We start from the raw sequence: 26,783 nt of genomic DNA, 5'->3' as shown, positions 1-26,783 counted from the left end.
GTCTCACTAAAAAATGCAATACATCTAGATATTGACAGTTTTTTTCAGTATTTAATTTCACAGTGCGTCTCAAACAGGGGCTTGAATTTAAGTTAGTTGGTGACAGTTTAATTCTGTTGAATCTGCGCTGAATCTCGCACTTGCTTTGCTCACTGTGGCACTATGCTGCTGACACCGTGGTGAAATGTTGAGTATCACTGAAATGGTGTATTAATGTTCCAAATGTAATTCTACAGGTATCAAATTATGCTTATATAAAAGTGTTTAAAACCATTTGTTTGCAAGTTTTGATTCCAAGAATGATTTTAGAAATTAGGAAAAAAAGGTTTTAGAAATGAAGTCAAATTCTGTGAATGTATCTGTGTGATATGTAGACTAAGTATTGCTATATCTATATAGCATATACATGTAGGAGTAAAACGAACAAAGTTTACCCATTCATAACTTTGAGCACCCGGGTTCTTCGTAAAGACCAGGAGATGATAAATAACATGCAAATAAATGGGTGAAATGCTGAATTTTGCTGATTTCTAAAGTTTAAAGAGCTACAGGACAACAAAACTATAATATTTGAAGGTTAAGCACATTTCAGAAATTCATGCTAAATCTAAAGGCCTATCTTGAGTAGCTGGGCTAAATTTCGTTTGTTTTCACCTCTGGTACCTTAATCATGTGCCTAAAATGTGTGCTGATGATTGGCTCACAGCAGCTATGACATCACTTCAGAGTTATGAATATGAAGGCATTTTAAATGCTAATGAGACAAAAACAACATATCATTGTCATTCAGATAATGACACCTCTTGAGCATCTATAACATACTGCTGTCCTGTTAAAAAAATAGCAAACTGTTATACATGCTGTGTGTATCTTTTCAAATGTACATGCATCGCAAGTTGCCCAGAAACAATGATGTACCCAGGAATCCTGTAGGGCGGGGTGGAGTGGGGTGGGGTGAAGTGAGAAAGTGGGGCAGGGTTGGAGAAGTAGAGTCTTATTTTCAGGGAGGAGAGAGAGTAGGGTACATGCATCCATAGGGGGTGATGTGAGTGAGGATGGAGACCTTGTAATTAGTTTTCCCACTGCCCTGGCACTTTGTGTGGGGGTGGGGATTGCAACTGGGAGAGCAGGGTGGGGTGGGTGCTTTGGGGGATACCCTTTACTCTCATGCCCTTTCATTGATGACCTTATCAGGTCAGTCTTGCCCTTTGTTATTTGCACCAGGGTTCGAAACTTTAGGTGGGACGCATACATGCACAAGGACACCCAAATATTTGAATGTGCCTAGGGAAAATCTCACAATGTGCATATAGAAAATCTCCACTGCATTCACAATGTGCATATAGAAAATTTGCACTGCATTCACAATGTGCATATAGAAAATTTGCACTGCATTCACAATGTGCATATAGAAAATTTGCACTGCATTCACAGTGTGCATATAGAAAATTTGCACTGCATTCACAATGTGCATATAGAAAATTTGCACTGCATTCACAATGTGCATATAGAAAATCTCCACTGCATTCACAATGTGCATATAGAAAATTTGCACTGCATTCACAATGTGCATATAGAAACTTTGCACAGCATTCACAATGTGCATATAGAAAATCTCCACTGCATTCACAATGTGCATATAGAAAATTTGCACTGCATTCACAATGTGCATATAGAAACTTTGCACTGCATTCACAATGTGCACATAGAAAATTTGCACTGCATTCACAATGTGCATATAGAAAATTTGCACTGCATTCACAATGTGCATATAGAAAATTTGCACTGCATTCACACTGTGAAGATTTTGATATTATAACTTATAGACCTACATGCTTACTATATACCTACACATGCCAGGATCGATGGCATGTATCCAAGGATGGAGAAGTATAATCTACAGGTACATAGATTTCTTAATTTTCCTTGTGCTTAATTCTCTCTGAGGTCCAAAGTGGGAAGGTCTGCCAACAGTCTGTGGATGGGTGTGGGTTTCCTGTGGGTTTTGCCCGGTTTTCTCCCCACCACAATGATGGCTGTCAGTGTATTAGTGAAATATTCTTGAGTATGGCATAAAACTCCGGAAAGAATTTTCTTTGGAGACGCATCTTGTGTAGACATAAAATTGATCTGTAAAAGCCTTATTATTTATGAAATATTTACAGGTACATATAAGTGAACATAAATTGTAAATTTCCTGAAATTCTTATTTATGTTCGGTGATTGCAACAAACTATAGAATATGGAGGGGTTTTTATTTTTACAAAGTGTCTAAAATTACTCTCAGTTTTTTTTTAAAACAAATTCTGCCTGACAATTGGGGAGTTTATTAAGGCTTTTAATTGGAGCTAATATTTCTCGTTTAACCCCAGATAGTGAAAGGTTCCAGGCTTCAATGCAGATGTTACAAAAAATGTCTGAAGGTTTGAATGACTGTGAAGTGTTGTGTGAAGAGCAAGTGATACCTCCCACACTATGGGCACATGTCTGGGTTTGAGTGAGGATTGGGGGGGGGGGGTTACAAGGAGGGGGTAGGGTATTAAGGGGCACCTCTCCGATTCCCAACATCTGGTTCTAACTCTTCATATCATCTTCAGAGTTTTTCTGTATTTCCATACAGCGTTGATATTTTAATGAGTCTGGAGTAGGATTTTTTTTAAGGATTTGGTGCAGTAAGAAAAATAGATCTGTGAACAGAGGTTAGTGTCACTGTACAAGACTTGTGCTGATTTTATACTAGTTAAATAGTGCCACAAAGGTTGTTAAAATAGTTTGTGAAGAAAGCCCACCTCTTGAGTACATCGCCAGGCGTGCCTGTGGTATGTACAGTCGTTAAAAGTGTTAGAAAACAACAATGTGCAGTTGTATATATTTCACTGAAATTTGTACGAGGATTAGTCTACAGTTTAGGTGCATACATTGTCATAATTTTCGACTTTGTTAAAAAATGAAAATAGAACATACCTAACTTAAATTTCGTCCATGACAAACTTGGCCAATTTTTCTGATTCTGAGAGTTTTATTGACTTTAGATAGGTATTTTGAGGTTTAATTGGAACATGGGATGATATTTTACAGAGAAAAGTTTTAGCACCAAAAATGATATTTTTGTGATATTTGTTTGCCTTTTGAAAAGCACTTTTTGGGGCAAAATTTTAGGTCATTTAGGTTGTTTTTTGAAAAACATTTGTTGAAGTAAAATATTTCAAGGACAGATGGTCACAACTGTTAACTTCATGCTAAATTCCATTTAACTATTTGTATCACATTTTTATTACATATCTGTGCATTACACATGGGAAGGTTTTTTATTGATTTTCCAAAGGTCAGTGGTTTTCTACAGACACTATGGTTTTTTCTGCACATAAAACTGACTGCCATCATATATGTTAATATTCTGGAGTTCAAATAAATTCATGAAATCCATAGCACATTTAATAACACCATGTTTCAATAACACATTTATTAACACCATATTCCCATAACACATTTATTACACTATGTTTCAATAGAACATTTATTATTACCATGTTTCAATATTACATTTATTAACACCATGTTTCAGCAACAAGTTTGTTAATGCCATGTTTCAATAACACATGTTAACACCATGTTTCAGTAGCACATTTGTTAACACCATGTTTGAATAGCACATTTATGAACACCATTTGTCAGTGTTTGTCCTTGAATGGTGCTAACATTCTGTTAGCACCATTCAAGGAAAACCACAGTAAGGAAAACATAAAAATAGCTTTAAACATTGTACTAACACATTAGAATTATTAGGAATTGATGCATTTTGTCCTATTTTTATTTTTCAGAACATTTGTATGTGAGTAATGGAACGCAGATACTAAAAGTGAATCTAGATTCCAAAGATGTTGACGCACTGCCAATGGTAAGTTTTATATCTTCATCTTGTTTGACCATACAGTCTTGGGTAGAGAATTTTCAAGTTTTCAGGGCATTACAAGCAGTGGTTACAAGCGGTGGTTACAAGCAGTGGTTACAAGCGGTGGTTACAAGCAGTGTTCAGGTTCATAGTGCCAATTATATGAACATGTAGGTTTTAGTCTCTGAGACAAATGAGGTGCCAGTTCAATACCCTGGGTCTGTCAGCGACCTGCAGATGGTCGTGGGTTTCCCCCGGGTTCTGCCCGGTTTCCACCCACCATAATACTGGCTGCCGTCGTATAAGTCAAATATTCTTGAGTACGGCGTAAACACCAATAAAATAAATAATAAATAAATCACAACTCTGGGGAGGGGATATGTGAATTTGCCCCAGATCTCTGGATCATTGCTTGTGGGACCTTGGTGGCAATGAGGCCAGTGATATTCGAGTGCAGTGTAACGTATTGTTGATTTTAAAGGATGTATGGGGGCCTCCGTGGCTCAGTCGGTTAGCGCGCTAGCGCAGCGTAATGACCCAGGAGCCTCTCACCAATGCGTTCGCTGTGAGTTCAAGTCCAGCTCATGCTGGCTTCCTCTCCGGCCGTAAGTGGGAAGGTCTATCAGCAACCTGCAGATGGTCGTGGGTTTCCCCTGGGCTCTGCCTGGTTTCCACCCACCATAATGCTGGCCGCCGTCATATAAGTGAAATATTCTTGATTACGGCGTAAAACACCAATCAAATAAATAAATACATAAATTAAAGGATGTATGTACAAACAACACATTATTGCAGATGTTCTTATTGCAGTATTTTGTGTTCTCGGAAGGAGATATAGTTTGACAGCTGATACACTTGTTATCTTCTGTGAATTGCAAAGTTCTCAGAAGTTTCCCTAGGTTGTCTTTGATAGCAAATCTTAGATCAGACTCCCTTCAACTCTTGTGTTCTGTTGGCAATTTTCTCAGAAACAGACACAGTTTGACTGTGATAAGGTGTTTTCTGTGATGAATCTTGGAACAGATTTGCCAGATATTACATCATGCAAGACATTATGACATCACCATTATACATTCCCAGTCACCTGACTAAGATATCTCTATTATTAAGTGAATTTACTGTGTAAAATTGAACCACTGTAGTTTATCTGTAGACTCTATCCGTATCCTGAAAACACATCCACAGGCTGTACCTATCAAGATGTACTCTCACTTGATGTTGGATTGCTTGGCTCTAGTTTTTGATATAAAATTTACATCTGACCTCAGTCAAGTGCACCTACACTGGTCATGCAGAGGAAGTGAAGATAATCTTGTGTAAAGAGGAAGTTGTTTGAAATGTTTCAGATTGGTACAAAGATAGTGTCAGTGGCAGCGGACATCGCCGAAGATTTATTGTTCTGGTCTGATAACACTAATGGGACAACCCGGATTTACCAGTCATCTCTGAACGGATCCCACCAAGAAGAGATTATCACTGGTAAGTCAGTCGATCACTCAGTCATTGATTTTGTTATGGTATATGTACCATGCTGCTGTTATCAGAATGCACTAACATAATCAAAACTTTTGTTTCACTTAGACTGTGTTACTGTGAGAGGTGTGATTGATACCCTTTACTTGAAATGGATGTGACTTGTGTTTTGTTGGATGTAGTATCGGTGTAGGGAACTGTAAGAAGTAACTTCTATGTGTTTGTTGCAAGGTTTTCTTAAGCCAATGATAGATATATCCTACAATCTCTATGAAGATATAAGGGGCCTCCGTGGCTCAGTTGGTTAGTGTGCTAGAGCAGGGTAATGACCAAGGAGCCTCTCACCAATGCGGTCGCCATGAGTTCAAGTCCAGCACATGCTGGCTTCCTCTCTGTGGATGATCGTGGGTTTCCACCAGACTCTGCCTGGTTTCCTCCCACCATAATGCTGGCCGTCGTCGTATAAGTGAAATATTCTTGAGTACAGCGTAAAACACCAATCAAATAAATAAATAAATAAACAGGAAAATATTGAAGTTGAATATCAACATGCATGTCATTTTCATGTTTTCACTTCACTACATTTAAACAATTTATGGAGTTACAATAAAAAATTATTATAATTTTTATAACTGGCTCCAGGTAATTTTTTTATCTGTTTACATACATGAGCTTCAGTCTTTCTGCTGGGATGTTTAGTGCAGAATTTATCATTTTATTTTGTTCTTATTTCAAATCACTAGGTTGGTCTTTTTGATTTCATTAGTCTGTGAAAGGGGTAGATGTATTATTTTGTGGAGCTGATGTAATATCATAATGGTGTTACAAAGAATATTTTCATACAGTAAACATGCTATTTTAGTTTTTAAGAGTGACCTTGACTTATCTTGTGGGATGTAAAGTTTCTGCCTGTTTATATAGGAGAAAAAGTTTTATCTTTGCAAGCTAATCTGTGAAAAGCTTTCACAGAAATTGAAGCCTACAGGGCAAAATGGATCTAGTTTTGTAATCAAATATTCAGGATGTAATCCCCCCACCACCTCTCACCCCTCCCCCCCCCCCCCCCCACCCACCTCACCACCACCCAGTGTAACATGTGGCGACTGTGTGTTGAAACGCCCCCTGGCAAATGGCAAAGGTAAGAAAAAAATTGTAATGCAATTATTTTCTTATAATGTTCTGATGAATGAATTTCGTAAATAAGGACATTGATCTGCATAGGGCTGTTCGGGACATGTCTTAAGCTGTTCAGGAGAATGAAAAGGACATTGTAGACGTTTTATTCGATGTTTTTTTTTAACATCTGACAAAGATGTTACGAGAAAAGAAAAAAAGAACAGAAAAGACCTTTAGATCTTTCAAGATATTTGATTCCACGTTCGAATTATTGTGCGACTCAGATAAAGTAATGGAATACTTTAATCATTCACGGACAACCCTGTTGTTTGGTTTTGCGTCTGTTGTGGTTAGCTCCACTCAGCAGATTGAGTTCAGGCAGCAATGTGCCTAGTAGCACGTTTCTGGAACTGCCGTTTCTTTAGTGGAGTGCATGGTGCTCTTGTATCTACATGTCTATTGCCTAGTCTCTTGGGAAACAACATTTGGTGGAGGAGGAAACTCTGTGCAAGTTCATCGTGTGATAACTACTCGAGTCTGTCTTCTCGCTGCATGATTCATGATGGCCCTTCCCACAATGCCTCAAGACTATCATCCTGAAAATAAACACTTGTCTCGGTGACTACCAGCTACCTGTAAAAATCCGCCTGTAAATAAATAACCTCCCCCAACTTGCCCTTTCCCACTGCGAGGCTTGTTACCGTCAACATTTACTCTTTGGATTGATGAGTAATCAGGGAATACACCTGTATATTTACCTACAGCTTAAGTGTGTAGAGCTTAATGAGCTTTAGACCTTTGATTTGCTCGTTTATTTTGGATATGGTGGCAATTTTAACTGAATTACACATTCGATATTCATGACACTAATTATACGCATGTACATATGTAGTATTTTTTTTTACCTTCTTGCTGTTTCAAAGGACAAAATCGTGTCTAATTACTGCGTCTTTTATCATAAAACACCACAGAAATACGAGGGTATAGATCCATTAGTAAATGACCAGAACGACTAAAGATAATTATCATCTTTCTAAAACCATCTACGATGATCTGTGTATTTCGCTCATGACTCTTGGTTATGCACGGTAATCTTTTTACCCCATTCTGATCGTTCTGCCTTGTTTCCGCCTACTATAGTGCTGGCCACTGTCATGTAAGTGAAATAATCTTGACAAATGTGAGTCACGACACATCGCCACCTGTGTATGTACTTACCCAACAAAAATGAAAACTCTGCCCCCAAAAACTGTTGGAGATATAGACGGAAAGATGGACAAAATGGCTATGACATAATACACTTCGCCTATGGCGGGGGGGGGGGGGGGGGGGGAAGCTATGAAAACTGCCATGAAAATCAGACTTAAAACTTGCGATGCTATGGGGTGAATTTGTCCAACAACAAACACTAATCTAATAAACAAAATAAATAAATCAGCAGATATACAATATGAATTCAGTGCTGAATGAATTGTCTCTTACATCCATTGTGCTCTATGCAGTGTTCTTGATAGCAGATACCCGTTCATTGGGTTGTCTGTGTTAAACGTTTGAGCAAATAACCTTGTTTTTTTTTTTCTTGTGCTAGGGGCCTCCGTGGCTCAGTTGGTTAGCTCGCTAGTGCAGCGTAATGACCTGGGAGCCTCTCACCAATGCGGTCGCTGTGAGTTCAAGTCCAGCTCATGCTGGCTTCCTCTCTGCTGGGAAGGTCTGACAGCAACCTGCGGAAGGTCGTGGGTTCCCCCCGGGCTCTGCCCAGTTTCCTCCCACCATAATGTTGGCCGCCGTCGTATAAGTGAAATATTCTTGAGTACGGCGTAAAACACCAATCAAATAAATAAATAAATAAATTTTTCTCTGTTGCTCTTTGTGATACGTTCTCAGAAGCAGATACAGTTCCACTCGGTTCTCTTTGGATAAACCTTACAACAGATACCTTTATTATTTTCTAGTCTTTGCCATGTTCTCAAAGCAGATATAGTTTCACTGAGTTGAATGTACAACAAAAATGCAACTTAGTTACTTAAATTTGTCTTGAACCTGGAAATCATTATTGGATTATGTTTGAAATTTTGATGGACATATTGACCCTGCCCCATGCCTGACATATTGACCCTGTTCCCAGCATCTGTGTAAACTGGGGATTGCTTCTGGCTGTTGTATGTTTTACTGTTTTTCGATATTTTTGTTGGACACATTCTTTTTGCTTTTCGAGTTTGAAATTTGAATTTGCTGGATCCCATGCCTAAAAAAAAAGACTATCTTCCCAGCATCTTTGAAAACTGGTGACCAATTTTAGCTCGTACATATTTGTTGTATTTGTATATTATTTCTTGGACGTATTCATTTTGAAACTTTTGTTATAGGCTGTTTTGGACATGAAACTTGTGTTTGGGGACTGGAAGGTCCGGGTCATGGTTTATAAGTGACATACAGACATGGAAATTAACCCAGGAGCACTTGCCCGCATTGTCTCTGCGTCCCCCTGGGGTGGGGTGTAATCTGTCTGCCCAAGCCTAGTACTGTGTACACAGCTGTTCTCAGCAACCCAGAAGACGGCTAATATTGCACTGTATTCAACTCTGCAAAATCACTTCATTTTCTGTATAAACAAACACAAAAGACTAAAACTTGGTATTTATATGCTGTGTGAGAGCCAGACACTCCTCCCACATGCATGAGTGTTTAGAAAACTTGGAATCCCATTTTCCAGCATCTGTTAAGCTGTTGTTTAGAGAATTGTATTTACATATGCCATTGTCCCTGTGTGATGCTGTCAAGACAGACAGTGACTGGTCTATACTTCACAACTCTTTTTTGGACTCTTTCTTTTTTTTTTCTTACATGGAGAAGTCGCATGGAATTGCTTATGGTGACTAAAATGTTAAGCTTATAAGCACAGCATGATGTTTAGTTGTGGCAGTTGGAGGGGCGTAATGTTTCTGAAAAATTTCTACTTGTGAAATTGGAAACCGCAGCAAAGATGCACAGTGTCTTTGTTATATGCTGTGCAAACCAAGACTTTAAGACTGATCAGGTAAGCAATGATTTATAATTGGGAAAACAAGAATATGTAAACAGGGGATATTATTTTAATAGATTCCAAAGTAATTCATGTATTTTATCAAATTGTGAAGTTATAAATGAGGATGACAAAAACTAATAAGGTAAATGAGATACTGTGTGTATTTGCCTTAAAAGTTATGCAAGAAAATGAATTTAATTAAGGTCATAAAATGTTACATTTTGGCTGTGAAATTTAATTCCTTTTTTCCAGTAGGATATCACCCTGCCCTCCAAACAAAAACCAAACCATCAGCATCATAAAGAAAAAGTTAATTAGTCATGTTCAGAATTTTAGATCAAATGCAATGGTTGGTTTATTATCAAATACTAATAATAATAATAATAATAATAATATATATATATATATATATATATATATATATATATATATATATATATATATATATATATATATATCTGTATATATCTGTATATATAGGTAAGTTAGGTATAGTGTATAGTGTCTAATTACAAGAGGTCTGTGGTCAGATTTTCAGAATAACAAAGTTCTGCTGTGTTTCATAATTTTCAGTTACCAAAACTGTGGCATCCCAATTAATTATCAAGAGAAAATATTTAATGCTAACTGGTCGATTGTACATTTATTTTCATGGAATTCAGTATAAGCAGTTTGCGATCCGCAGTTAAATATCGCACAATCTAACAATTCATATTTGTGATCAGATTTCTGCTGGCACTTTGGCACTGTGATTGACAAGACAGCTGTAATGGCCCAGAGTTAATTTTTTGTTTGTGGTGTAAGTAACCAAAAGCATTTTATCACTGTTGTAGCATCAAGTTTTTTTGTGCTGTGTCTAGGTACATGTAAGCCCAATAATGCAAGGTAGATGCCACTGTCGGCTTCGGTTTAAATTTACACGGAATTGACTGCATGGCTTAACAGGCTGTGCTCAATGAGAGAGAGAGAGAGAATGTGCTTGTGAGTTTGCATACATTGCTGCTGCGTTGGAAACACAGTGAGATAGCATACCAAATTATACCAGTACATAAGCAAGTACTGTGCTCGAGTAAGTTCATGAGATACTAGTTACGTTATTAGTGGCCTAGCTGAAGTGGAAGAATTTGTGACTGAAATAGGCGAGAGGAATGTGGAAAATAGATGCTGATTGGCTGACAATGGAGATATGATTTATTAGGTTAAATCGTACAATCCTGGTCACACTTGAGTTAATGTTCATTACAAAAATTCAAAATTCAAATTTAAAACAAAACCCTAGATCACAAAGTGAGTTACTTATAAGGCTGTAGCCAGGCAAGGAGGAAACCACATCCCCAAATCTCTTGACTGACATAAGGCTGCGACCTGGCCAGCAGAAAACCACATCCCCAAACCTCATGATTGAAATCATGCTGCAGCCAGGTCATCAGGGAAAAAACAGCCCCAAACCTCATGAATGACATGAAGCTGCAACCTTGCTAGAAGGAACCACAGCCCAAAATTCATGGCTAACATAATGCTGCAGCCTGGACAGAAGGACATCGCTGCCACAGTCCTCATGACTGACGTAAGGCCGCAGCCTGGACAGAAGGACATCGCTGCCACAGTCCTCATGACTGACGTAAGGCCGCAGCCTGGACAGAAGGACATTGCTGCCTCAGACCTCATGACTGATGTAAGGCTGCAGCCTGGACAGAAGGACATCGCTGCCACAGACCTCATGATTGACGTAAGGCCACAGCCTGGACAGAAGGACATCGCTGCCACAGTCCTCATGACTGACGTAAGGCCGCAGCCTGGACAGAAGGACATTGCTGCCACAGTCCTCATGACTGATGTAAGGCTGCAGCCTGGACAGAAGGACATCGCTCCCTCAGACCTCATGACTGATGTAAGGCCGCAGCCTGGACAGAAGGACATCGCTGCCACAGTCCTCATGACTGATGTAAGGCCGCAGCCTGGACAGAAGGACATCGCTGCCTCAGACCTCATGACTGACGTAAGGCTGCAGCCTGGACAGAAGGACATCGCTGCCACAGACCTCATGACTGATGTAAGGCCACAGCCTGGACAGAAGGACATCGCTGCCACAGACCTCATGACTGACGTAAGGCCGCAGCCTGGACAGAAGGACATCGCTGCCACAGTCCTCATGACTGATGTAAGGCTGCAGCCTGGACAGAAGGACATCGCTGCCACAGACCTCATGACTGACGTAAGGCCACAGCCTGGACAGAAGGACATCGCTGCCACAGTCCTCATGACTGATGTAAGGCCGCAGCCTGGACAGAAGGACATCGCTGCCTCAGACCTCATGACTGACGTAAGGCTGCAGCCTGGACAGAAGGACATCGCTGCCACAGACCTCATGACTGACGTAAGGCCACAGCCTGGACAGAAGGACATCGCTGCCACAGACCTCATGACTGACGTAAGGCCGCAGCCTGGACAGAAGGACATTGCTGCCACAGTCCTCATGACTGATGTAAGGCTGCAGCCTGGACAGAAGGACATCGCTGCCACAGTCCTCATGACTGATGTAAGGCCGCAGCCTGGACAGAAGGACATTGCTGCCACAGTCCTCATGACTGACGTAAGGCCACAGCCTGGACAGAAGGACATCGCTGCCACAGTCCTCATGACTGACGTAAGGCCGCAGCCTGGACAGAAGGACATCGCTGCCACAGTCCTCATGACTGACGTAAGGCTGCAGCCTGGACAGAAGGACATCGCTGCCACAGTCCTCATGACTGACGTAAGGCCGCAGCCTGGAGAGAAGGACATCGCTCTCGCAGACCTCTTGACTGATGTAAAGCTGTCATGACCCCATAACTGATTTAATTACGTTGCATTGAGACCATGCAGTCTCAAAACTGTGCCACATGGTATCGTCCACGAATGTGTTAAATAACATGTCTGGCACACATTATGCATGTGTCACTACTAAGTATGTGTGAGATGTACATACCTGCACAAAAACACAGAAGGGAAATTGATTCTGTATATAAAAAAGTAATTACAGCACATAACTCTATAATTAATTTAATCATCCCCAACCATGAAATGTAGAGGTTTTGGATAGCTTCTCGAGAGGGGATTGAAAAATATGGTTCCCGTGATTTTCTCAAAAAGAACAGTGAAGGAAACCTTCTGCTTTATCTCACGAATGAGTGTTTATCCTAAGGTACAGGATGTTTGATATGTGTGTGGTCTAAACCACTTCCCTCCCAACATATTGGACTCATTTCCTGTGGATGCAGATAACCTAGCCCTGCACATAATGGGAAGGTCCAAGATTCCATAGTAGGGGTTGCAGGTGTAAGATTTTGGGAGAAAGCCAGAAATCTTGGTGCAATTTTTTTGGATGGGTATTTAAGGAAAATTTCAAGACCAATGTGTTTTTTTTTTTCTTTTTTTTTCACTCATGTCAAAATATATATATTGGGCTACTCAGAGAGATAATTCAGGGCGTGTTTTTATACGAAAGTAGCTGTGTATCTCTAGGAAGAAGACTGTGGATAAAGTTACTAAAACTGAAGCGAACATGACGTGAACTGCACACCCTGTGCCTTGAGCTAGACATAATACTTAAAGCTTTTGGCTGTACTTTGGCATGAATTCAGTGCTGTGCATTCATTTTGTGATCTCATGCATCTTTGAATAAGATTGCCAGTAGCTTATGATATTTCAACGTAAAGAATCTGAAATATCTGAAGTTTAGAATTTTTCGTGGGCTACATTTTGCTTGATTCTGACTGATTCATTCGCTCACTGATTCATTCGCTCACTGATTCATCTGCTCACTGACTCATCTGCTCAGTTGATTCATCCGCTCACCATATAGGCTCATTTAAGTTCCATGTATTTCTTTTCAGAAAAATTTGTCATCAAAAGTATTATTTTAAGGCTTCTGAAGGTGAATTTTTTGCATACCAAACTATAGGTGAAATGCAGCATTTCATATGTCCGTGAAACATTGTGGTTTTAATTTAATACGTAATTAATTTGGAAACATTCAGTTTGTAGACTTTGTGCGATGTCCTTATCCTGTGTGTACAGCTTTAAGTGAAATTGTTCATCTTATGGCAGCAGATTGTGTTTTTTAACAGCTCAAATTCTCATTCCAGTTGAGCCTTCTTGGGCAGCTAGCTATATTGTAGCATTCAGAAATTCTGTATGTGATATACAGGTAGTCATATCTTCATTCTTCAACCATTTTTCTGCAAGAAAGAGCAGTTTCAGTGTGATTTGTGCACTCGATTTTTGGAGGTGTCATGGTATAAGTGAAATTTTCGTTAGTACAGTGTAAAACTCCAATCATATAAATGATTGATTTTGGAGACAAACTACATTGGTTAGGCTGGTCAAAAAGTATAATTTTATCAGTCCACACAGAATATATGCCCTCAGAATATGCTTAAATAAAGATCTTACAAACATACGAAATAGTTGAAGAAATATAACAGTATCATCAACAGAAAGCTTTGGGTTCCTGTGTCCAAAATGATGATAATAGCAGAGTCTGAGTCAGAATTGTGGATATATGGGCTGAAGGATAGGTGGGGAAGGGGGTCATGTGACCATTTGACTGCACCATGTGTGGTTGTCAGGCGGTTCGTGAGATATTGGCGGGAACAATACAAATACTAGAAGCGCTGACGCAAAGGGCGCGCCTGACAGCTTATTGATTTGGAAGACCACAGTGATGACATATACGGAGAGATTGTGAGCTAGCAGTCATGTGGGTACCTTTTTACGCTTTCCCGATGATTAAGACTCGATCTGTTCAGCATGGAAACGTTGCAGACTTAGCATTATAGATCTGTTTTGTTGTTCCCAGATTTGAGCTATGAAGCTGTCTTTTCTTTTTTTTTTTTTTGTTGCTTTTTTTTGTTGTTTTTTTTTTTACAGTACCGATGCGCCTCTTAACACTGAACTCAGCTTTTACCTCTTGTCACCAAGTTTGGTTGAAGGCTGTTGTCATCATTCACCTTTGTCTGAATGTCATAACATGTTGATGAATTGATTTGTATTTAATGCTGTGCTCAATGTGAATGCGGTCAAGTTTGTAACTGGAATAGACCAGAGTGCTCTAATAAAACCACCAGCCTTTGGTGGAGAGCTGACAGTACTCTCGCCTTAAACATATGTAACATCTTTAGAATAGAATGCAGACTTTTAGGTCATTTACAGTAGCCATGGATAAAATATTAGGCCATTTACCGTAGTCATGGACAAAACTTTAGATCATTTACAGTAGTCATGGATAAAATTTTAGATCATTTACCTTAGGTATGGATAAAATTTTAGGTCATTTACAGTAGTCATGGACAAAATGTTAGATTGTTTACCTTAGGTATGGATAAAATTTTAGACCATTTACCTAAGGTATGAATAAAATTTTAGGTCATTTAAAGTAGTCATGGACACAATTTTACATCATTTACCATAGTCATGGACAAAATGTTAGATCATTTACAGTAGTCATGGACAAAATTTTAGATCATTTACCTTAGGTATTGACAAAACTTTAGATCATTTACAGTAATCATGGAAAAAATTTTAGATTGTTTACCTTAGGTATGGATAAAATTTTAGATCATTTACAGTAGTCATGGATAAAATTTTAGATTGTTTACCTTAGGTATGGATAAAATTTTAGACCATTTACCTAAGGTATGGATAAAATTTTAGGTCATTTACTGTAGTCATGGACACAATTTTACATCATTTACCATGGTCATGGACAAAATGTTAGATCATTTACAGTAGTCATGGATAAAATTTTAGACCATTTACCTTAGGTATGGATACAATTTTAGACCATTTACCTTAGGTATGGATACAATTTTAGACCATTTACCTTAGGTATGGATAAAATCTTAGACCATTTACCTTAGGTATGGATAAAATTTTAGACCATTTACCATAGTCATGGACAAAATTTTAGATCATTTACAGTAGTCATGGACAAACTTTTAGATCATTTACTGTAGTCATGAATAAAATTTTAGGTCATTTTAGGTCATTTACAGCATTTTAAGTCATTTACAGCATTTTAGATCAACATGCACAAAAGTTACTCCCATATTATATGTGTAAAAGCACATGCCTAAAAGATACATGTGTGCGCAGCTATACAGTTCTGTTTTACTCTAGCTTTACCTTGTGTAGCGAATGCGTTATCTATTCAAGACATCATCAGTCGTCGCTGGATTCTAAGCTGCAGATGAACCTGGGTCAAACGAGCAATCAGTCAATCAGTCAAACCCAGGTGTGAAGCGAGTCTGTGGGGGTACAGTAATTATTAAGACTACAGAGCCTGACGGACAGACCAGTCTTTCACAAGGCCAAGCCTATGCTACTTTGTGTTTCATAAGCTCAGAAAGCACAAATTCACAAGAGCTGCATTATTCCACGAGAAATTGGCGTCATCTTGCATGCATGACATTCCAAAATGCAATGGGAATATAAGCTGTGGTGTTTTGAGAATAAGTTAGAGACTGTCTAGATTAAGTTGCGTGGTTTGTTTCTGGCCATGCGGACATAAAGGCCTGTGCTGCACAATGCTGTACACGAAACAATGCAAAAAGCTAATGCCATCACTGCCTTGTATTTACTCTGATAGCTTTCAGTTTCAGTTCCACTTCAGAACATTGCTTGAATACAAATTTTGGAGTCGTGGCATCCCCACATAGCGAAATGTTTCACAATTAAAGGAGAAGAAAATTTAAATATCAATGAAATACCATTGAAAAGAGTATGCATTTCCTCGCAGTTGCATGCCATAAAAAAAAAATTTTAATATGTACTGCAATATGATAAATTATAAATAAAGTCAGCACCAAAATCCGCTGTGGGGCTAAGAACTTTTTGCCTAAGAACTAGTCTGAAGTCTACTGTGTTAGGAGGAGAATTGCCGTCGGTAACTTCTGAAGTGCATTTTGTACATTTCCGGTAGAACTCTTCTTCCCAGAAGGTAGCGAACTGTACAGTTCGTTTTCCGCTTGACGATCCGGAAGCCAGAATTTTGGAGGTAGGTTCTGAGTTTACACAAACAAGCCAGCAGTTTTAATGGCTCTCATTGGCTGAGAAGCAACACACCACCCGCATAAATTACAAGGTGTTAAAGATGGAGGATGCGATGGTCTCAGCGATTTATGCCAGCTTTGCCGTATTCAGGCTTTACGTGTATGGCGAGGAAAAATGGCAAAATTTTGCAGCAGGCACCACCAGATAGAAAAAAAAATGTGCTCTATAGTGTAATGTTTTTAAGTTTTCTTCTCCTTTTAGTTTTCGATCCACACACCGGGATCATTATCTCGGCATGTCGATCATAAGCTTATGAAACATTTTACATTTACATGTTGTCATGCCTCAATTATTATTATTATTGAACTCATATAGAACTATGACTTTTAAGCAATATAGAGTTTTAATACTTTTGACTCATCTTCCCTAGCTAATCCCTCAATATTTCTGCATATGAAAGATCAACTTTCAGTGCAACTTATGCACCTTTTCAGTATATAAAGTATAATTTCATAAGTTTGCATGTACTAATGCCCGCAGAGTACTGTTTTTAACCATTTTTCAAGTGACACTTTGATTCTTGATTCTTCCACTTTATAGATGTGGGACCTAAAAAATTAAAGAATTTTCATGAAGTTGGATGAATTTCTTATTCACAAAACTTGCCATTTTAATGTTTTTTGAAAGTGCATTATTACAAATCCAACTTACGGTGAAATATGTGAACTGTATGTACAAACTCATGACATGTACTGATGGTGGAAGAATTACAGTCAATAAAAAGAAACTGACATTGGCCATACAGTTATTTAATTAAAAAAAAAAATAGAACATTTCAGAATATCAAATTTAATTGATGCTTGATCAATTATGATAGAGATCACACCGGATATAATTACACGTAGCTGATTGTAAAAACCTTAAAACAATTGTTGTTCCGAGGACGGAGAATAGTATTGGAAAATACTGTATATGTTTATATGGACATTTTAGCTTTATTATGAGATCAAGTCGCAAGATTTAATAGACCTACAGTTCACACTTTGACATTTTGGTAAATCAGTTGCCAAAATGATGTCATTAAATGTCAATTTTGGCTTTTAACACCACATTAGCAATTACTTTCCATGTTAAACTCAATAATTTAGGGTAACAGGCTGGAAATTGTCTGTATTTTTTTTATGCCTCCATGAATTATGAAATTTGCTATGTACTGTTTGCCATATAGCAACATAATTAATCCATTATCAATTATTTTATTTGCAAAAAAATAATCTGCACAAATTATTGGTTTATATAAAATGTGTTTTTTTTATTGCGAATCATTTTTTTTTTATTGTCACCGGCAAAACAAGTGTCAAGATTTGCTCAGTCCACTTATACAGTTGTAATTGGCATGTTTGTTTAACACAAATCTGTATAAAAGTGGCCAGAAAAGGAGAGAGTAATGAAGTCAACTGTACACAACTGCTAATGCTGTATATTGTTACAACTCATCTTATCAAAACACTTGACCCTTTCCAATGTGCTGGAACGCGGGGAATATTATGAGGGCGCGAGCAGGGGCGATTTGCCGACCTCGGTTTGTGGCCTTAGCTAGAGGGTATGTGGTCAGACCATTTGTCATATTAGTACTGATACTTGAGTGCCCCTTCTTTAAGGTTCCTACAGAGCTGCGGGGAAAGCTTTGGGGCGTTGTTGTACGTGATATTATCATTGTAAGCCTCCAGAGAATTAATTGGCCTGCTGGATTTAATGGCATTTACCAGTATCTCAATAGAATAACCTCTGACCGGTGAATTGGGCAGCGCTATTGAGTCATCACCAGGGTCTCATTACATTAGCCCTAATCCTTTCCGACCCTCCATCAATTCATGGTTTTTTGTCTGCCCCCCATCTTTTGCCAAGGCTACGCGATACGAGGCTCAATGCCACTTCTGATGGACATGTCATGATGTGATTTGACAGACTAATGGATCCTAATTTGATGTAACAAGTAAATATTCGCTCCTCGGAATCCAGCAGCTCTTTAATAGAAGCAAAAAATACCCAATCATTCCAGCACAATGATCTTGACTTACTTGGTATGGTTTTTGTTTTATTTTTTTTATTTTTATTTTTTTTTTAGCGCCAACGTCACAAGTCTCATATTTCAAGCATCTATATGCATCATCTATACTAAAATCTAGGCAAGAAACTGACAGTCATGTTTCCAAAAAAGGTTTTGCTTAAATCTATGGTGAGAAAAATTGGTTTTGACAAGTCATTAATTTCTTGTGCACAATTCTGAGCCATTCCAGCAGACAGCAAGGTGCTGGTATTTGTAAGTTTATTCCATTTGCTAGCTGAAATATTGATGATCATCATTTATGAGGAAAAACTTAATCGATAATTTTTTAAAATTAGACGGCTTTAGTTATTTATTTGAAGGAAAAACACTTTGTTTTACAGCAGTCATTATTTTATAGATCGATCTCAACTTTAAGTTGATCTGAAAACTTTATTATATGCATTTAAATGTTTTGCTGTTTTAAGTTTTTGAAGAATTGTTGTTTCATCCAAACAAATAATCATTTATCATCATAAGAAATAGTGAATATTCAAAGGTTTAAATTCTAAAGTGAATGCCATAGGCCATTATCCAAGTGTAATCTCTATATAATTTGTTTTTTTGTTTTTTTTTTTTTGTCTCTTTAAACATAATTTAGTCAATGGTGAAGTATCTTTTGAGTTAATGGCAGTGTTTTGACAGCTAATTGAGGGATAATGTTACAACAGTGTTTTATTGATGAAGATGCAGAGCATTTACAAAAAACACTTTTTCGGAATTTCCACTGGGAGTATTAGACATAATTGTCTCATGCACTAACATGTTTTGTCTCACTCAGCCTGTTGAGTGATAGATTTTGGTTTCAGGATAGTTTTCCTTGATCCTTGCTTCAGTCACTGTGGTTGATTCTCAGTAGAGGCACATGTTGTTGCCATGACGATGTCTATATGTGATATACAGCTGTACATACCACAGCAGTTTGCTATGTGCAGCAATGGTGTGGATTGCGCTAATCATTCAGATTATTAGTCTGCTACAGGGACAGGCAGAAGGACATTTTGATGCCCATTACAGGTGCCCAAATTACAGAACATCTTAAGAGGGTGGGGGGGGGGGCCTCCGTGGCTGAGGTGCTTAGCAAGCTGGCTCGGCGCAATTACCCAGGAACCTCTCAGCAATGTGGTCGCCGTAAGTTCAAGCCCAGCTCATGCTGGCTTCCTCTCCAGTTACACAAGAAAAGGTCTGCCAGCAACCTGCGGATGGTCATGGATTCTGCCCGGTCTCCTCCCACCATAATGCTGGCCGTCGTTGTATAAGTGAAATATTCTTGAGTACGGCGTAAAAGACCTATCAAATAAATAAATAAAAGAAAAGCACACATTATGGGGAACATTGCCTGTTAATGTCACTGTTTGAGCAAATTCCCGATATTCAAGTGCATTCATAAGTAATTTTGAAATTGTGTACGGCATCAATTTCAGATGTCTTATATGAAAGTATTTGATCTCAAATTGGACTATACTAAAAGGGTGCTCAGAAGTAAGAAGCTGCCAATTGCTTTGTGAGGGGGATTGGAGATAGGACTGTTGATTTTTCACTCTGTTTGTCAATCCCTCGATCTTCCATCAGTCAATAATGAAACAATTTTACATAAGGTGACACCAGTTTTATTTTGTGTTTTACTAACGAGCTGTAAAATATCCCTAAATGGAATAAACATGCATACAGTTTTTTATTTTTTTTTTATTTTTGTTTTGGCTGAACTTGATGCTTTCATGATATTCTTGTTTTATGAAATACATGTAGGCATCTAAGGGAATTCTCTGTAGAATTCTGAGCTTCCTTGCTGACCAAGTTATCCATAAGACTAAGTTAAGACCACGAGGCATTGTTTAGTGAGGTTTCGTATTTATTTGGCAGAATTCTATCTAGAACTCAGAGCTTACTTGCTGACCAGTTAAGTAATTGTATCCACAAGACAGTCTCCCAAGTTAAGGCCACTGATAGCCATTGTTTTTTGTGAAATTGCTCATAAATTTGGCAGAAATGGCTTTCTCATATTGGTACTGTATAATTTGTCAGTGAAATCTGAAGATTATTTCTAATAAATGTAGATGTGGTGGAGCTTACCAGCAAGAGATATGAACCACTGATCTCTGGGATCTGAGTCAATGCCTCTACCACTAGACTAAAGGGAAAAAGGAAAATGGAAGTTGTAATGTACTTGTATTTAGTCAATAAAAATTGACCAATAAAGAAATTTGTCAATAAAAATTGACTTTAAAATTAAAATCCTACAACCTTTGAGAAAGTACTATTGGAAGTAGTTTCTAGTTTAAGTATGTTCAAAAGTACATATGTATGTGTGCCCTTTATCAGTGTTTATTGATTGATCGATTGATTGATCAATTGATTGAGTGTACACACACTTTTTTCCCTATCATTAGATTATCTGAGCAGAGATTAATACAACTTTAAGTGTCACCAGGCTTTTGAAAATGGAGTTTCTACCTGGGTTGTAATCACTAAGAATAAATCCATGGAGAAAAAAGGAGAAAATAGAAACAACAACAAAAAGAGCATCTGCCATGCACTCATGGCTCTGTAATTGGATTCAAGAAGTGGCAGTAACAAAATTTTCCACCCCGTGTGTTTGTTTAGCCCCTGGCTGTGAAAATGTTTGATTTTTCCGCGGATCAAAGTTGATTGGTCGGTGAGTCATGCAGGTTTTCTATTGAATCTGTCTCTGTCAAAAATAACGCCTCACAGTGTGAGTGCGTCAGGGAAAAAGGCATTCATTGTTTCCTAGAGCTGTCAGCAGGGAAAATAATCTCGCTGCATTGATGGTGACCCCACCATGTTGTATTCACCAGTTGTGCTTTTGTCTGAATGAGACTTGGAGAGTTCTACCATTTAATATTTCTCCATTACAACGACAGCGGATACCAATCCTGTGGCCATCACTCAGTGGGGGGTCGGGGTCGCTGTTGGTTACCATTCAGGCGACCAGAAGCAGAGGTTAAAGTGTTAGGCTCTAGTGAGTCACTGGATATAAAATTACAAACTTATCAGTTCTTATCCCAAACCAGCCATTTGCAATATGCCACATGCATGTACACCTCAGACAATAAACGCCTTGGCGAAGTGTGAAGATGTACTTAAGGATTCGGGTGTTGGTTGTAGCATCTTGTCCAGAGGGAGTTTAGCTATTTCACTGTACCCTGCACCCAAGTCTAAATTCAGGCCTGTCTATGGTATACACAGTAAATAGAGATACTCACTCGTGCAGTCCGTTTTCTCTGAGCATGTACTAGGCTTATATAAAGTGGAGAAAAATGAGACAGCTATATGCTATAAGTTCTGATCTGGTTTGGGATTCTGAAAAAGATAATTTTTCTCTTTAATTAGGCTACACTACTTTAAATTTTTGTTTTACAGGCAAAAAAAATAAATAAATAAAAAAATAAAAAATCTTCCTGTACGTGGGATGGACTCCAGCAACCTGTGAATGGTTTTGAGTTTCCCCCGGGCTGTGCCTGGTTTCCTCCCACAATGATGATGGCCACCGTCATATAAGTGAAATATTCTTGAGTGTGGCATAAAACTCCAATCAAATAAATAAATAAATTACAGGCAAAATTACCATTTTTTTAACGTTGGAGAAAGCTACAAAAATAAAACTATAAAATCATCTAATTTGTGGGAAATGCAGACCATCACAGAAATCCCAGTTCCTGGATGAAACTGCATCTGGGTTGAAAATTACAGAAGAAATTTTGAAGAACTGGTGTGAAAGTCCATGCATATTGTATACATGTAAGATATTCTGACATCTGACAACTGATTTGAATTTTACACACTTTTTAATTAAAAGTTTAAGAAAGAGAGTCGATTGTGATCCTGGCTGATAAAATTTGAATAATTTGATTGTTGTAACAACGAAAGGCCAGTGGATTCTATAGCACCATGGATTTGGAGTTATAGAAATGTGATTGATGAGAAAATGACGTGTCCATATGCGAGATTGTTTCACTTTGAATCAGTTATATTATAGATTCTTATTGATGGAAAATCAGTCCAAATTAAAATCTTGTTCTAGCTCATTACCAGGTATCAAATTTAAATTTAAATTTAATCAGAGATCATTATGCAAATCAGTTATTGATTTGGCATTACCCGAACGTGCCTTGCAGCAGTAACTGTGCTAAATATAACCGTTGTATTGACTCACTTGAGATTCTAATTTTAGATTTAGATTACAGATATCAGATTGTAGGACCCCCTAAGTTCAGGTTGCAGATTTTATTACACAGTTTGTGTGTTATGGGCCATTTGCTTATTGATATAAATATAACTACATTCGTAATTGTCAGTGCCATTTCTTAATCTCCGGATCTCACATTTAGAAAACAACATTTAAGTGCGTATTTTATGTGGTCAAACATTTTTACCTTTGGATTGAAAATTTAATTCTCAGTACTTCATGGAAAACGTCTGTTGTCATCTATGACAACAATACAAGTAATATATAATTAACAAAGATATTTACATGAAGCTTTCAGTGCTGTAGTTATCTTCTCATCAACAAACCTGATGTGGTGATCAGCTTGCAAATGTGCCCATAACAGTCATTAAAGCTAAAAATGTGATGAGAAAAATCTGCTTGTCATAAACTATTCTGATAATGATGACAGGTAATTGGTAATTACCAGATTTGATTTCTGTAGAAATGTCGCTTAGTTGAACTCAAACGTCAGTGGCATTGATCAGCTGAACAGTTTTGTATGAGAGTTGACAGTTTTGCTATCACTACTGGTAGCCCCCAATGTTATTCAAAAATGTGTGCATGTAGTCAGGGTGTGCATCATGGTGTCCTATTTAGTGTTGTGTTGATGATGCACCACAAGTCATATCACTGGTGTCTTCAGCATGATGCTTTAGTGAGCTGGCACAACAAATTTGATTGTGTTGTTCAGTTTCGTCTGCTTCGCGAAGAATTTGATAATTCCAGCAATTAAATAGTTTGAACAATTCTTTACAACTTGACAGCATTAGTGCACATGTAGGTAACTATATATATAAATGCAAATTTGTGTGCATTAATTAATTTACCTTAGTTCTTGTAAATTTCCAGATGATTATTGTGCATGTAACTGGCATTTGTAATCCGAGCTAGTACTCCTAGCTATGTCACTCAAGCACTGTCCTAAAATATTCAAGGTCAAAGTGTCCTGGCAAGATAGCCGTTAATTTGTTACAATCATTTTTTTTTTTTTTTTTGCCTTTGTGCCCTGATTGGCTGAGATGATTGTGCTATGCTCAAGTCCATCTTAGTGTCTGTTTAGTCGCTTGGATGTGATAATATGTTCATCTCACGATTGATTGGCTGCTGTCTTATGTCAGACAGTTTGCCAATTTGGCTGTTTTTTTCTCGGCTCTGCCAGATATCCTCCAACCCATGACCCTGACCATTTGACCTGCGATATACTTTATATTAAGTGAGTACGACTTGGCATACTACTTTTTTCTCCTTATTATCCCTTCAACGAAAGCAAAAGGTATTAGTATGAGTCTGTTCATCTGCCCGTTTATTAATTTAATTGCTTGTTTTGTTTATTTGTTTGGTTTCTGTGTATCACCTAAAGTTTGGTAAGTTGAAATGAACTTTCAAAAGTATTTAAAGGACTTGATACAAAAGTTTTTTATGCTGAGAAATTAATTAAACTTTATGAAATTAAACTCTTAAATGTACCTATTTGATGGACAAATCAATCAGAATCAGGCAAAATCTGTCACTGGGACAATGTTAAACTTTAGGTGAAAGTAATAAGACTTAAACATTTTTTTTGTCTTCTTTCATTTTTTCTTGGGTTAAACATATATATGTACACATATGGAGGTGTAGGTGTACAAATTCTCATGTGTCACTGAATTACTAAATGTAAATAGGCAAAGCAGTGATTTCTTTTGCTAATTAGAGGTGCCCGTTTTTCTGTGCTCTGCACCTCACCGTCTCTCTGATCTGCATCGCCTTTCATCTTCAGGCTTTTGGGTTGTGCCAATATACCCTGCTTGTATGAGATACATACGTGCACTCTTTACCGGCATACAGCATCGATCAATATCTCATATTGCGTGATTCTTTCGGGGAACGACTCGGAAGTAACATCTGTTAGATTCAGCATAAGTGATCTATCCCTGGCTGGAGACGTCTCCGGGGATGCCAGCAAAAATAGTCACTAATTGCAATTATGTGAAGAGGGATAAAGAATTGTGTCTGAGCATCAGGGTAGGGAAGAGAGGGAGAAGCTGGGAGAACACTTCAGCTGAAGTGATTTCCATAATCTGTGGTTTAAGGCAGACATGAAGACTGGAGGTATCGTCCGGCAATTACTGTGGTTCTAGCATAGCTTAATCCCTCTAGGCTTTAGCAATGTAAATCATAGACAGTAGCAGCTTTTGATGGATTGGTTTTCTGGTACATTTGTACCATGGATCTATAAAAAGAGAATACTGGAGTGACTGGTGGCTGAGTGATGAAGGTGTGTAGCTCTCAAACGTTTGCTTCATCATGAGGCTGGTACTGGTTCTATTCCAGCGTTAAACACTGGCAATTTCTAGATTAATTGTGCAGATATCGTCATTTGTGACAAAAAATACACCGTACATCACATAATGTCTCCAAGGTCACATGAAAAATGAGAGCTGACGAAGCTCAAATTTCCATGCCTAGGGCCAGGATTGAACTTCTGAGACCAGTCTCACAAAGCGACGTTTTTTTTTTTTTTTTTTTTTTTTTGTCATACAATGTGTTGTACGTCACTATTATCGTAACATTGTCCTCTAAGTTCGATTATCGTATATGTACGACATCTTCGTCAAACTAAACCCTGATCAATATGTGCCACATGCTAATCCAAATATTAATTTATGGATATGAATTTTTCTCTTTTAAGATGACGCCCAGTTTTATGGGTGAAGGAAACAATAGTGCTCGGCATAAACCACCAGCCTTTGGCAAATTGCAGACAAACTTTCCCAGATATGCACACCTTATTGTGGGAAGGCAGGTGGTATTCAGTGCACGTAAGACTGCACCTGTAAATGGCCACACAAGATGTAAGAGCAGGGGAGCCCACAAATTGCTTATAGAAGACTAGGTTTCCTGATCCTAGGACTGTTTACACATACATAAATGTACCTGTGTGACAATAAGTAGATGATAAGCTGATAAATGTGACCATGGCCATAAGAACTATGAAAATCTAAAGAGAAGCTAAAAATTCCATGTGTGTCCACTGCCAGGATTGAACTCGTACCTTGTGGATGGATTACATGTGTCTTTCTTTATTACATCCTGATCCCTTAGGTACATGTAAATTAGTGCCTTAAATGACATAAAATTTGTTCCATGACTAAGTTGCTCATTTTTTTACAATTCTGATTGTTTCATTTATTTTACAAAGGTTTTTAGAGATTTCTTTGGAAAGTAGGAGATATCCTACAGGGAAAATGGCTCAGCACCAGAAATGATAACAGTATTTTATGACATTTATTTGCCTTTGAAAATGGAGTGAGTGAGTGAGTGAGTGCATAGGGTTTCATGTGATACTTAACAATTTTTCAGTCATATGATGACAAGGGAATCCTTAGAGTGCATGTAATGTGCCTCCTTGTTGCAGGACGGATTTCCACCGCTCTTTTGTTTAATGCTGCTTCACTGAGACGTCTTACTGAAGGCAAGTAAGCTGCACCGCCCAAGCCATTATACTGATACTGGTCAACCAGTCATTGCACTATCCCCTTCAAGCTGAACGCCAAGCGAGGAAGTTACAACTTCCTCTTTTAGGGTCTTAGGTGTGACCTGACCCAGGATTGACCCTGTATCTACCGTTCCCGGAGTGGACCCTCTACCAACTGTGCCATTGGGGCCGGTCCTTTGAAAATGGACGTCAGAATTTTAGGTCATTTAGGGTAAATACACATACATGTCCTGTCATGTACACATTCATGTATGTGTAGTCATCATCCTATTTGTATTAATGACATGTGTACATTTACAGTGAAAATGCCAAAGTGCAACATCCTCAACCCAGGCTGCAAATCAAGACTTGGGTAATGCTATATTTACACACAAAGTTAAGATAATATTTTGTTTCTGTCTCATGAGATAACCTGACATAGATCTATTACCT

At 38.2% G+C, this 26,783-nt stretch overlaps 1 protein-coding gene across 1 annotated transcript in view; it reads left to right on the top strand.

The window, feature by feature from the left end:
- Positions 1 to 26,783, top strand: part of LOC135480972 (low-density lipoprotein receptor-related protein 4-like) — a 101,168-nt gene that overhangs the window by 13,064 nt on the left and 61,321 nt on the right. The window contains exons 2-3 of the mRNA XM_064760902.1: positions 3,822 to 3,898; positions 5,239 to 5,371. Of these exons, the coding sequence (XP_064616972.1) occupies positions 3,822 to 3,898; positions 5,239 to 5,371 (210 nt within the window). The remainder of the gene's footprint in view (positions 1 to 3,821; positions 3,899 to 5,238; positions 5,372 to 26,783) is intronic.

Source organism: Liolophura sinensis, chromosome 13 (assembly GCF_032854445.1).
Source record: "Liolophura sinensis isolate JHLJ2023 chromosome 13, CUHK_Ljap_v2, whole genome shotgun sequence".
In the NCBI taxonomy this organism is placed as follows: domain Eukaryota; kingdom Metazoa; phylum Mollusca; class Polyplacophora; order Chitonida; family Chitonidae; genus Liolophura; species Liolophura sinensis.
This window is presented reverse-complemented; position numbering and strand designations above follow the sequence as displayed.